The sequence below is a fragment of the Leptonotus elevatus genome, chromosome 4, assembly GCF_054856555.1.
Source record: "Leptonotus elevatus isolate MCC_2025b chromosome 4, RoL_Lele_1.0, whole genome shotgun sequence".
Taxonomy (NCBI): domain Eukaryota; kingdom Metazoa; phylum Chordata; class Actinopteri; order Syngnathiformes; family Syngnathidae; genus Leptonotus; species Leptonotus elevatus.
In genome coordinates this window covers 4,849,395-4,862,691 of record NC_141242.1, presented here as the reverse complement: position 1 = coordinate 4,862,691, position 13,297 = coordinate 4,849,395, and the positions used below count along the sequence as shown (strand labels likewise).

Below are 13,297 nucleotides of genomic sequence, written 5' to 3'. Positions count from 1 at the left end.
TTTTGCACATTGCATGAATGCACAGAACAATAAAATGACTAATTTTGTCACTGACCAAATACATAGCTTCGTCTGCTAGCTTAATGCTAACAATGCAGGAAGAGTAATCCGTGAGGCTAAAATGTGCTTATCAAAACATTTAGATGTAAATGTTTCTCTTCCCTTTGCCAGGTAAAGGGGACGATAAAGAATTCCCGACAATCGGAGCGCGACTGATCCGGCTGGAAGATAAGGTACGTGCGGCACACTCCGGGTATCAGTTTGTTTCGTCCTGTCACGCTGACAGATTGGATCACGTGCTTGGACTTTGCAGTATGCTACTGAATTGTTCCTGTGCTGCTTATTGACTGCCAGTGGGCAGGCGTGTTCTGAAGGCCGCCATAGGTGCTAGGTGTGTCGTTATCTGCCACATACATTCAAAAACTAAAATATAACCAAAAGGCAAAATATGTTTGTCCTTTCGCCACCACGAATTTCTGCTTAACAGGCAGTTTGTGGTTAAGACCATTTCACTTGTTTCTAGTATTTTTTGCTTTAAAATGGATGGATGGGATCTTAATACAGTATTGTACCTTTTTATTGAGATTTTATTACTGAATATTTCTAGCTCAAACGTCAGTGTTTTAGCAGGTGGCTGCATGTGCTAAAATTAACTGACGCTATATGTTTCGAGTTGGCCGCATTGTACTACTTACTTTCTACACTGGGAGGCAAGGCAGGTGAAGAGAAGAGGAACAAGGATTTCCTTGTTTTCCACCAATCACACCCACTTTTAGTAACAGTATCGAATAGGGGTGGGAATCTTTGAATGTCTCACGGTTCGATTCGATTCCGATTTTTGGGCCTGCGATTCGATTCAGAATGATTTTTGATTCAAAATGATTTGATTGACAATGATTTTTGCTTCAATCTATAGATGTGCAAGGAATTGTAATGATCTACTCCAGTCTGACTCGCTAATGCTAATTAGCGCGCTACTTGTGGCACTTTTATTATTCAAAATAACTCAAAAATCTATTCTCATAAGAATCGCGATTTTCATTTAGTACAATTCAAAATCGATTTTAAATGTCCCAAAATCAATTTGATTTAAATTAGTGCTTGCTTTTGTCTGTGTGTGCCTTTATTTGGAACGCTGTTCATGTTGTACCCGGTTTGGCCACTCAGGGGCAGTGTGGTTCCACGTGGTCTGATACACTGTTAAATTGTAGCCACATTAGAGAGTAGAAGGAAAAAGTCAAGTTGTTCCAATAAAAGTTTGTTTTTTTCCAGCGTGGAGCCGTTCTTTTGAGAGATAAAAGTGTCGCGAGTAGCGGGCTAATTAGCATAGCGTGTCAGACTGGAGTAGATCATTACAATTCCCTGCACATCTATAGATTGAAGCAAAAACCACTGTCAATAAAATCATTTGGAATCGAAAATCATTCCTAATCGAAAATCATTCCTAATCGAAAATCGATTCCGAACCGAATCGCAGGCCCCAAAATCGGAATCGAATCGTGAGACATTCAGAGATTCCCACCCCTAGTAAAAACGCACTAATTTTAAGAAATCTGTCTTTTTTTCTCCAGCCTAAATAAGTGTATTTGTTTAAAGAAATCTTTGCCAAGTCAAATTTCTTTGTAATTGTGCAAATAATTTTACCTAAATTAAGTTTCGGATTCCTCACTCCATTCCTTTTTTTGTTGTTGTTTGTTTAAAGCTTGTTTTTGTGCTGTGGCGCCAAGTGGAGTGGCGACAGTGTGATGCCAGTGCGATGTCTGTCTGTCTGTCTGTCTGTCTGTCTGTGCCCTGGTGCCAGTTCTCCACTGTGGCATTTGTACCCGTTGAACCGGTGCGTGCTTGCGCCGCCGCCGCTCGCTTTTTGTTTTCCACGCCCAAATGATAGGGTGCGAAACGTGCCGCTCGGGCGCGCTGCTGGCTGTTTGCTTGCGCTTGCCGGCGGAAGTTTGGAAGATGTGCACTCCAGTGTGACAAAACAAAAAGAGATGGCTTTTCTGCTCATCCAATTCAAGCTTTGAAACTTTTCTCCCAACATTTGTAAGTGAAGTGATGATGTTGAAGCAAACGCCTCGCGCTCCCGTTTGGGTGACGGAGTTTTGCTCGGCTCGCTCCGGGCTACACGTTACGAATACAATCTCGCACATTCAGAAGAGCCTCGCCTGCCTGCGGCTTGTCTCTTTACAACCGCACGCACTCACAAATGCACACACGCACACAATTACAGTAGCGCTCTTTTTTGTTGTTGTAATGCAGTTATATAAAGGATTACTCGCGGAATGTCAATAACATGACACTTGTTATAAGTAAGCAAGTTATGCATTGTCCCTAAAATGCAAATTTGAAAGCATTTGTCACCATGCATCTCATTATGTGAATGCATGAAGCTGCAATGGCTGTGTGCAAGTTTTAGGTGCCAAGGTTTACATTTACAAATTGGCCAATTCATGGCATTGGCTGCGAACATGTCAATCATTATAAGAGTAATAGTCAAGTGTAAAAACTGACGGCCGTAAAGTCCAGTGAATAACACGCACCCGTGTATAATACCCCCCCCCCCCAAAAAAAATATGCATTAAAAAGCTGTTTTTTTTCTCTGTACTTCTAGAAACATGCCCCCCCCCCCCCCCAATTTGCTGGTCATTATCAGAGTGAGAAATTGGAATGAAAAATTATTCAAAATATATTGATATAGTGTAAATGCTTTTAAATTCAGTTTAAAAAAACAACCCAATTTTGCTCTTTCCCATACCTGATGATTAAGGTCTTTCAAAGCATTTTGAAAATCATGTTTTCAAAAAACCGTGTGCTTTCATTGTACGCTCTTTTAGAATTTTTAGTAAGCTTTTTTTTTTTTTTATTACTTTACTTTGGTTTTAAATCTTTAACTCTGTAACTTTTAAATGGTGTACTTTTAATTATGGTAAATATAGCACGCATTGACTCGATTCACAAGCATATTACATTCCCCTTTCATCTGACGATTAATAGTGTGGATTTTAAATATAGAAGGGCCAAAACATCCCTAATGAAAATTAAACTTCACTGAAAAACTAACCACCAGAGGGTGCTAGAAATGATTGTTGGATTAGCTTTTTCACGCCAACATTTAAATAGAAAGATGTATCAGGATTATCTTATATAAAAAGCCCAATAGTTTTCGTTTGATTCTGTAGAAAGGTGTAAAATTTCAATGCAACATGGGCATATTCAAATATTTAGTGTGACTTGTCGAGGCCATTAAGTGTAGTAAAGCAAAGGTCACACTCTCTAGAAGTTGTTTTGCTCAAAGTAACCCATTACCATTCAGGGACATTACTGTACTTTTTTAATGAGAGCGAGTAGTTACTGTATAGCTTGCACCGCTGCCTCCATAATGACTATTTACACATAGCTTGGCTCGTGTGAGTGTTTTGTTTTGATGGCGGAAGCACACCTGTTATATGGAAGAAAAGAAGCGGGTAGGAGGGTGGCTTCCTTTTTGGCTTCAGGCAGCAGGTGTACGAACCGGATGACCCTTTGGTGCTTTCCTGCTCCTGCTCCAGTTAGCTGGAAGAGGATTTGCGCACCAAACGGGGCCATTATTATTATTATTATTATTACTATTATTATTATTATTATTATTATTATTATTATTATTATTATTATTACTACTATTTTGTATTTATTGTTCTGTGCATTCATGTAATGTGCAAAAATGTAAAAATAAATAGATTTAAAAAACTATAAAAAAAATATTTTATTATTTAATTTTTTTATAATTTAATACAAATGTAAAAAAATATATAATATTAAAAAAAAACTTTTTTTCTTGCCCACTACATAAATTCATGTAATGTGCAAAAAAAATTAAATCAAATTAAAATTACATAATAAAATAAAAACACAATGTTATTATTTTATTTTTTAATCAATTCATGTAATGTGCAAAAATAAAAATAAAATAAAAAGAAAATAATAAATTAAAAAAACAACGTTATTTTTTTTATGTATTTATTTTTACATTTTATTACAAAATAAATAAAACATTTAATTAAATTGCAAACAATGTTATTATATACTTTTTTACATGTATTTATTTTTACCGTGCATTTATTTATGTTTCTGTTTATTCATGTAATGTGCAAAAATGTAAATAAAATTAAAAAAATATTTTATGATTTTATTTTTACATTTTTGCACATTACATGAATGCACAGAACAATATGGGGGCAGTTACATAAAGATACAACCATATAAGACAAACAAAAAGAAAACAAAGAACCACAATGCAAAAATTGTGGCCACATTTGCTCACGTTCTGAGCCGAAAGCAAAATTTGGTTCTGCAACCGGATGATTCTGGAAAGACATTTCATCATACATAAATGTTAAGAGCACACGCAAGGATTCAAGTGAAGTGGAGCTTGAGCTGACCTCCGGCAAGGTTGCGGTCATTTCATAACCTTCCCGAGGCGGCGTCACCTCCCGCCTTCTTCTCGTAAACGTCAACCTAATGACACATGCAGCAAAGCCCGCTGTCACAGTTGACTCACTCTTAAGTAGGATCTTTCCCAACAGCCCGGTGGAATCATTCACCAGCTACACCACAGTGTGTGTGCGTGTGTGTGCGTGTGTGTCGAGTGTGTGTTCCCATCGCTCTCAGCCTGCCGTTCCAGGCACATTTTTTGTCCTGAGTCGGGGTTTCAAAATGAGTGTGTTAATATTGATTTAATTTAAAGTTCCTTTAACACCACACATTTTTTTAACCCTGGGTGAATTCGCAGCAGACACGTGCACGTCAAAATTTTGCAGTAATAAATTTAATATTAATGCATATATTTGTGGAGACTGGGGTCAAGTTATATTTGACAATTTGAAAAATGAGCGGAGTTCCGCAAGTTACTTCATTTTAAAGATGAGATAGCTCTTAATATGAAGAGAAAAATGCACCAACATCTTACAAATGCAATTATGCCATCTAGTGGCAAAAAAATGACCTCAACACAAATCAAAATCATACTCATTTTTTTTTTTTACAGTACAGTACTTTTTTTAATTTTAACTCCATTTTATGAAATTATTGTATCAATGACTAAAAGATGCAGCCCTATTTCTATTTTTTTCCCACTTTTATGTTAACAAGGGTATGAAACATATTTTATTGTACTTTTTTGTACATTTAAAACAGATATAAAATGTGTGATTAAAATAGTAAAATATATAGTAAAATCGTAAAATAGTTCATCGTGAGTTAACTATTGAAGTCATGCGATTAACTCATTCACTGCCATTGATGGCTAGAGATGTCAAAAATTCATTTGAACTATTAGTTTCAATTTTTTTTCCACTTTTGTTAACAAGAGTATGAAAACCTAGAAAAAAATGTATCGTACATTTAGAACAGATACACAATTTTTGATTAACTAGTGAAGTCATGTGATTAATTACAATTACAAATTTTAATCGCCTGATGCCCCAAATTAAAAAATAAAATAAAATATTATTAAAAAATTTGGGGTGTCAGACGATTATTTTTTTTAATTTTAATTAATTGCATGACTTCAATAGTTAACTCACGATTAATCACAAATTTTATCTGTTCTAAATGTACAATAAAAAAATTCTAGGCTTTCATACTCACAAAAAAAATTGTGAAACTAATAGAAATAGTTCAAATGAATTTTTGACGTCTATTACCGTCAATGGCAGTAAATGAGTTAATTACGATTAAAAATCGCCTGACCCCTAGTCATGATAAAACCCAGTGTTGGGATGCACTAAAATACAAATAAATTCTTAATTTGCCAAAATAGATTTCTCAGTTATTTATTTTTCTGACAACTTTTTACTCCTATTTTTAAAATGAGTAACAGAATGTGAATACTTTTTGCCACCTCTTGACAAATTACTATTTGCCGCTATTGCCCTCCTGTTAAAATGCTAACTACTCTGGCACTGCTTTATGCGAGGATGTCAGCCGCGAGATGAATTTATCTTTTATGGGCAGAAGGGGGCTCCGCCATTGTGTGTCTCGCGCAGGGACGGACAATGATTTATCACACCGAAACAAAGACACATGAGTGGAGTTGATTAATCGCTGATGTGTCCAACCCAACGCTCTCCAGATTGAATTCTCCAGGAGCGGCTTGGAAACGAAGACGGATGGCCCCGTGTGACAGAGTGTTATCTTTCTGTCACGCGCACTCGATGAAAAATGCCCCGCCGTCAAGCGCAAACAGTGGCCAGTGTCTCCGAACGTCAACTTGGCCTTTTCACAACCCAACGCGCTTTTAGAGCTGAGACAAGGCGGATGCTTGCGCTATGTCGCTCACTTTTATGAGAAAGGAGATGCTTTCGCATGGTGATAGGCGGCCAAGTCGGGGCCTGCGAATGTCTGGTGTATCAAATACAACAGCGCCATTAAAAGACAAGCTGGATCAAGCTGTAATATACTACGCAATGAATGAATAATGGTTGGAATTTAGGAACCGCCTGAAAAGATGGAGTGACTTAAAATCCATCCACAGCAGTCTTTTCTGATCTTCTGTTGACTAGTGCTGTCACTATCGAATATTTTTAGAATCGATTAATCAATCGATTAATCAGCTAAGCGGAATTCGGGATCGATTAATCAGCCGATTAATCAGCTAATCGGTGTGTATTTAAAAAAAAAAAAAAGCATTTTCCCCCTGATTACTGTTTATTAACCAGTGATTGGTATTTATTTTGTACTTTGTATTCCTATAGTAATAAAAAATAAAAAAAAGATTGATGTACTATGTTACTGGTTCAGCCATTGTTTTCCAAAGTAAAAACAGATGCTTGCAAATGTCTTATTTTGATTAAACACCGAAGATAATCAGTCTTTTTTTATGAAGGACTACAGAAATCGTTGAACAATTACTGTTGATATGCTGAAATCCGAGGATTTGGACAATTTTAAATCAAAAAATGGCCCCAATGAATACTCGATTATTAAAATAGGTGTCTATTAATTTGATAATTGATTACTTTTCGATCAATTTTGACACCTCCAGTGTTGACTAACATCTACAGTGACTTTACTGTGATGTAGAATGGAAATTTCTGTCATTTTTAGTCTGGAACAAAATGACAATTTAAGGGCGGCACAAAACCGCTGAACAAAAAAAATCAACATTAAGTATAAGAACCCATTTTAATTAATTATTGGAATATGAGTTAAGGTGCAAAATCAACCCGTTTTTATCCATCTCAGGTGGCGGCCATTTTGCCACTTGCTGTTGACTGTAAAGACCTGAACATTTTTTCATTCAGGTCCCTTGGATTACCCTGGGAAAAAAATGCTCCTCAAAATGAGGAAGTTGCTCCTCAATTGAAGTCATTGATTAGCAAAACTGCTCTGCAAAAAATAATTTTTTTGAATTTTTTTGAAAAAAATCAACTCGAAATTATTGTCATGCATGTCATTCCAAAAATTATTTGCGGCTACTCACGTTGTAGTATGGGGTAGATGCCACGGACTTCCAACTTCCGGGTTTCACACATCAGCGCTGTTTCCGTCCACTGCCGGCCGCGTTCCTACACATTCGCACCCGTCGACGGGAACGACGAGGCCGACACGTCGCAACCGGAAACAGCGCTGATGTGTGAAACCCAGAAGTCGGAAGTCCCGCCTCCTCCGTGGCAAATACCACATAGGGCAGTGTGGTGCAACGAGTACATGTCTGCCATCTAGTGGTGAATGGTGATAGTACAACGTAAAACTACAGTTGCCCCCTGGCTTGTTTATTTTTTTTCTTTACACACACTTATTTGGGAAAACAAATACTGAATGTTTATCAGCATTTTTTAAAGAATTTTTTCGAGTATATTTATAGAAATCCTGCCAATTATATCGCGTGTGTGTATTATGCACTGTGGCCGAAGAATGCGCGGCATAACCTTAATAGCGTCTCAATTAGGCAAGTATGCTGTAAATTACAGCGAGGCCAAATAGTGGGAATACTTGAGGAGCGGGTATTTGTTAGGAGTCCATCTGTAAGGCATTTAGGGCCCCTCAGCTCTGTAATCAGGACTTGGGGCGCGGGGGGGGTATTGTTGTGTGTGTGTGTGTGTGTGTGTGTGTCTGTTTAAAGCTTCCTACTCGAAACCTTGGATGGAAGGCCGTAGTAAACACACATGGGCTCATATACATATTTATATTTGACATTTAAGTGGATACTTGAACACATATAAATATACAAAAAGCTAAAGACTCTCACGCATATGTTGACCCCTAGTTTTTTCCTTGTTCATCTGGCCAGATCCATCATGGGTGACTCACATTCGTGTTGCATTGTAAGCCATCTTGCCATTGAGAGGAAACCATTCTCCAAGTGTCCGCAACAGCCAACTTTAAACCATCTTTGCACGTGCACACTGCAGGCCTGTCTCTGCACTGAATCTAAATTGAATCTAAATCTAAAAAAAATAATGAGGGGAGCCACTTCGATGGTCCAGGAGTCGGCTGTGTTCCCTCCCATAATTATAAGTTTAGAGCTGATGAGCGCAGAAAATTTTATTTTGAATATTTAAAATAAAAAGGTTTATTTGCACTATTGGCATATTATTATTGTTTAAGTTGTTTAAAGAGGCAGTCACCCCCCAAAATAACACTAAAATATTGTATGTGCCCCCACTAGTCTTAACACGGAATTCTGATTAATTATTGGAATATGAGTTAAGGTGCAAAATCAACCCGTTTTTATCCATTTCAGGTGGCGGCCATTTTGCCACTTCCTGTTGACTGAAAATGACCTGAAGATTTTTTCATTCAGGTACCTTGGAATACCCTGGAAAAAAAATGCTCCTCAAAATGAGGAAGTTGCTCCTCAATTGAAGTCATTGATTAGCATAACTGCGCTACAAAAAATAATTAAAAAAATATATATTTTGAGACATGATTTTCCAGGTTCTCAGTGCAGCTGTGGTTAAAATTAATAAAAATTGTATTACCAAAATGTAATTGCAATTGACAGTTATAGTTATTTATTTGAACAGTTTCTATTAGTTTTTTAAAAAAATCTATATTTTGTTAACAAGAGTATGAAAACCTAGAAAAAAAATTTGGGGGGTGCATTTAGAACATATACAATTTTTGATTAATTGTGAGTTAACTAGTGAAGTCATGCGATTAATTACGATTACAAATTTTAATCGCCTGATGCCCCTAATTTTGAATAATCTTTTCTTTAAAAGATTAGGGGGTCAGGTGATTACAATTTTTTATTGTAATTAATCGCATGACTTCACTAGTTAACTCACGATTAATCAAAAATGTTATATCTGTTCTAATACAATTTAAAAAAATCTAGGTTTTCATACTCTTGTTAACAAAAGTGGAGAAAAAAATGTTAAACTAATAGAAATAGTTCAAATGAATTTTTGACTTCTATAGCCGTCAATGGCAGTGAATGAGTTAAGAAGTAGACGACTTTCCCCCGTTTGATCAAAATGAGGTTAGGAGCGCAACCGAGCATGTTTTTTTGGGTGAAAATGTCACTCTGTAATAGAAAGACCAATCCAACATTGTGGAGCCGTCAGGTGTATGCGTGCTTCAACACTTTCTCTCCATAATGACCGCCAAGACCGCAGCCCGCTATTGTTTCTACTCAAAAGGCTTCATGGCCACTTGCCAATCTGTCACCATCCCACTTTTTGTGATTTATTCCCAACTGGCTGTCCCCTCATTTTTCCAACCCCCCCCCCCCCCCCGTTTTCGCTCCTGTTCCCAGCACCTCTTTGCCACGAGAGCATCCTGCCCGTTGTTGTGATGTCTTTTGATATATGCGTGTGTTTGGCCATAGCATGCACAGCGGGGAGCCAGACTAACCAGGCCGCTCTAAACAAAGAGAGGAAACTTGGCAAAGGAAACACACACACACACTCAAATCCTGGAACACGGCATCAGTACTCTCGCTGACCCGCGCTGCAGACAAGCACATACAGAACCGTCCCGCCGGCATGTCTAGACTTGGCCTTCCAGAAGTCCGCCACGCAACCACCTTGCACTTCCTCCTGTTTGTCCGGATTGGAAATCCTGCGTTTTCCTGCGAGGGATTTCCTCGCCCGCCGTCCCGCGTCCGCGAGGACGAACAGAGGTCATTGTCCTCAAACGGGGCTCTGGAGCGTTCGCTCGCTGGCTCGCAACGCAATCTTGCGTCAAAATTTGCAAGGCTCCGAATGAATGTCAGAGAAGTGAGCATGAACGCAGCAGCAGCTAAATGGCTCTTAGGGCGGGAAATTAAAACATCTTCACTTCTTATATTTCGTACTAAACTGAGGTGCAGGATCATTTTTATGAATATGTGAGGATTGATTTATTTCCGTTTTTCAGACTGAAACTAGTATGAGTAGCTGCCAATACCCCTTTTGATATATAAAATGTCATCAACCCAAAAGTTGTCTTTACAATATGTTGCATTAACGTCCACTTGTTTTTTTCCCATCTCAGGGGGCGGCCATTTTGCCACTTGCTGTCCGCTAAAAATGACATCGCAATTGCTCAGTGCTTAATCACGGCTCAGCTTGTGAACATCACATGACCAAACTCAGAAAACAGGTGAACCGTGATTGGTTGTTACCGGGAGCCCTTAGCTACTGTGACATCATGTTCAGTTGACAGCAAGTGGCAAAATGGCCGCCCCCTGAGATGGAGAAAATAACGGGTGGATTTTTCTGCTTAATTCATATTCCACAAATGCAAAGTTAGTCAGAATGCCATGTTTAGAATAGTCAGGGCGATTACAACAATTTATTGTAAAGACATTTTTTTTCCCTTTCACACAGTGACAAAGAAATTACAATGGACTTATTACGTGTGAAATCTTCATGGTTGTTAGCTTTTATCATTTCATTATTATTTTATTTTTTATTTTTTTATGTAGTTAGTTTTAATTAGTTTTCAGAGTGTTAGTTAGTTTGTATTAGTTTTAGTTTTGTTTTTTTAATATGTGTTTGCAAGATTAAAAAAAAAAAACATCATGTAAAATCATCATGTTAAATATTACTTTAAAAGCATTTTAAAAAGAACAATCCACAAATCAAATACAGGTACTGTTTAACCGGCCACAGACTTACAAGTACAAAAAGTGTAGTTTTTTTTTTTCACTAAATATATATATATTTTTTTTATTTTTTTTATTATTTTTTTTATCATAATTATAGCTTAAAATTTTTTTTTTTATAAACATATGAAATGTAGCCTCAGTTTTTGTTTTTGAAAAGCATTTTTGGTTTTATTTTATTTTTTGTATATTTGATCGTTTTTACTATAATTATTGTTAATATTCATTTATTTTCATCCACGTAAAATGTAGCCCCAGTTACTTTGCGTTTTTGAAAACCATTTTCAATTTTATTTGTAGTCATTTTCATGAGTTTTTGCTAACTAAAACAACTTTGGAAGTGTGTAGCGTTAGGTTGATTGTCACCATCCAGCAACCATGTTTTAAACTTTAGCTCGCAAGGCAAACAAAAAGTTGAACGAAACACTTGTATCTCAGGGTACCGCTGTATATACAGTAAACAATATATAATTTCTGAGCGTACCGTATATTTACCTACGCCGTTTTGGTTTTGAGCGCATTTAATAAATGAAAGGTGAAGAATGTCAAATCCACTGCAGCTTTTGTTTTGTTTTTGTCATCACAGTTTTTGACACTTCCTAAAACATGTCCCCCAAATCTGTGTTTTTGTGCTGCACACTCATGTGGCTACGTGGAGCAGACCTGTTCTTCGTCACGTCAGGGCGCTCCACGCGGGACGGCACGCGATGCGTCAGATGCAGCCCCGGAGCGCGGCCTGGCAGTAAATCACGATGCGCCGGGGACGCAACCCCTGGCAGCTCCCAGACGGCCCATTGGCTCCGGCTGCCTTCTCTTAGCGCCACTCTCTAATTTCCCAGCCGGGCCCTTGCCCACTACTGTGTCTTTACCGCATTCCCACAAGCCAGAGACGGGTAGTCTGCGTGTCTGGGCACTTTCTCGCTCTTCATCTCATCGTCGAGCTCGTTTGCTGATTTTTGGCTTTTGTCAACCCCCCCCCCTGCTCCCTTTTGGTTTCTTTCCCCTGCTGCTGCCTTTGGTCTGTTGTTGTCAGTCGGCGCATTCTCTTTTGAATGGAGGATTATAGGGCCGCAGTCTCCTATCATCTAAATCATGTCGTACACATCCAGCATCTCTCTGCATCTTGTAGCAGACGCTTCAAGGCTTTCTTCTCGGCTGTAAATATCCAAACAAACTTTGCTCGGTCCTGGGTTAGACTTCCAAGCGCCCCCAACTTGCAACTTTTCAATGTACGAGTCATCTTTAGCCAATGTTATGCGTGGGAATAGAGCAAGGGTGGGCACACTCGATCCTGGAGGGCCGGAGTCCTGCAGGTTTTGGATGTTTCCTTTCTCCAACACAGCTGATATATCATGAGCTCATCAGCAAGCTCTGCATAAGCCTGGTAATGATCCTGTTGATTGGAATCAGCTTGTGTTGGAAGAGGGAAACCTCCAAAACCTGCAGGACTCCGGCCCTCGAGGACCGAGATTGCCCACCCCTGGAATAGAGCAATCGAGGTCCTATAATGCCCTCATTAGGGATGTTTGATACCATTTTTTTTTTCAGGCCGATACCAGTACAAGTACTCAGATACGACTAGTACTTTTGACGCATGACATTTCCACAAAAAAAACAGACAGATAATTTTAAAGTAGAGAAATTCAATATCACATTTTTCAAACGAATACCAGTACGAGTACTCACCTCTTGATCACCGATACCTATACCAAGTACTGATACCCCTAGTACTTTGGATACATAATATTTCCAGACAGATAATTTTAAAGAACAACTCACAGTATATATCCCAATATTCTTTTCCCCTTAACTCATTCACTGCCATTGACGGCTATAGACGTCAAACATTTATTTGAACTATTTCTAGTTTAACATTTTTTCCCACTTTTGTTAACTAGAGTATGAAAACCTAGAATTTTAAATTGTACATTTAGAGCAGATATAACATTTGTGATTAATCGTGAGTTAACTACTGAAGTCATGCGATTAAATATGATTTAAAAAAATAACCGCCTGATGCCCTTCTTTTTTTATACTTTTTTATTTCTTTTTTTTTTAAATCGCGTCAGCCGACTATAATTTTATTTTATTTTAATTAATCGCTAGGTTTTCATACTGTTGTTAACAAAAGTGGAGAAAAAAAATATAAACTAATAGAAATAGTTCAATTGAATTTTTGACGTCAATACCCGTCAATGGCAGTCAATAAGTTTAAATGTATTAAATTGA

General features: G+C 37.8%; 1 protein-coding gene across 5 annotated transcripts in view; it reads left to right on the top strand.

The window, feature by feature from the left end:
* The window catches only part of kcnq1.2 (potassium voltage-gated channel, KQT-like subfamily, member 1.2), a 160,171-nt gene that overhangs the window by 94,097 nt on the left and 52,777 nt on the right, over window positions 1-13,297 (top strand). For all 5 annotated transcript variants that reach the window (XR_015094677.1, XM_086074524.1, XM_086074523.1 and 2 more), the window contains one exon: window positions 172-233. Coding sequence is in view for 4 of the 5 variants with exons in the window: in XM_086074524.1 (XP_085930650.1) it covers window positions 172-233 (62 nt within the window). In the remaining variant the exon portion in view is untranslated. The remainder of the gene's footprint in view (window positions 1-171; window positions 234-13,297) is intronic.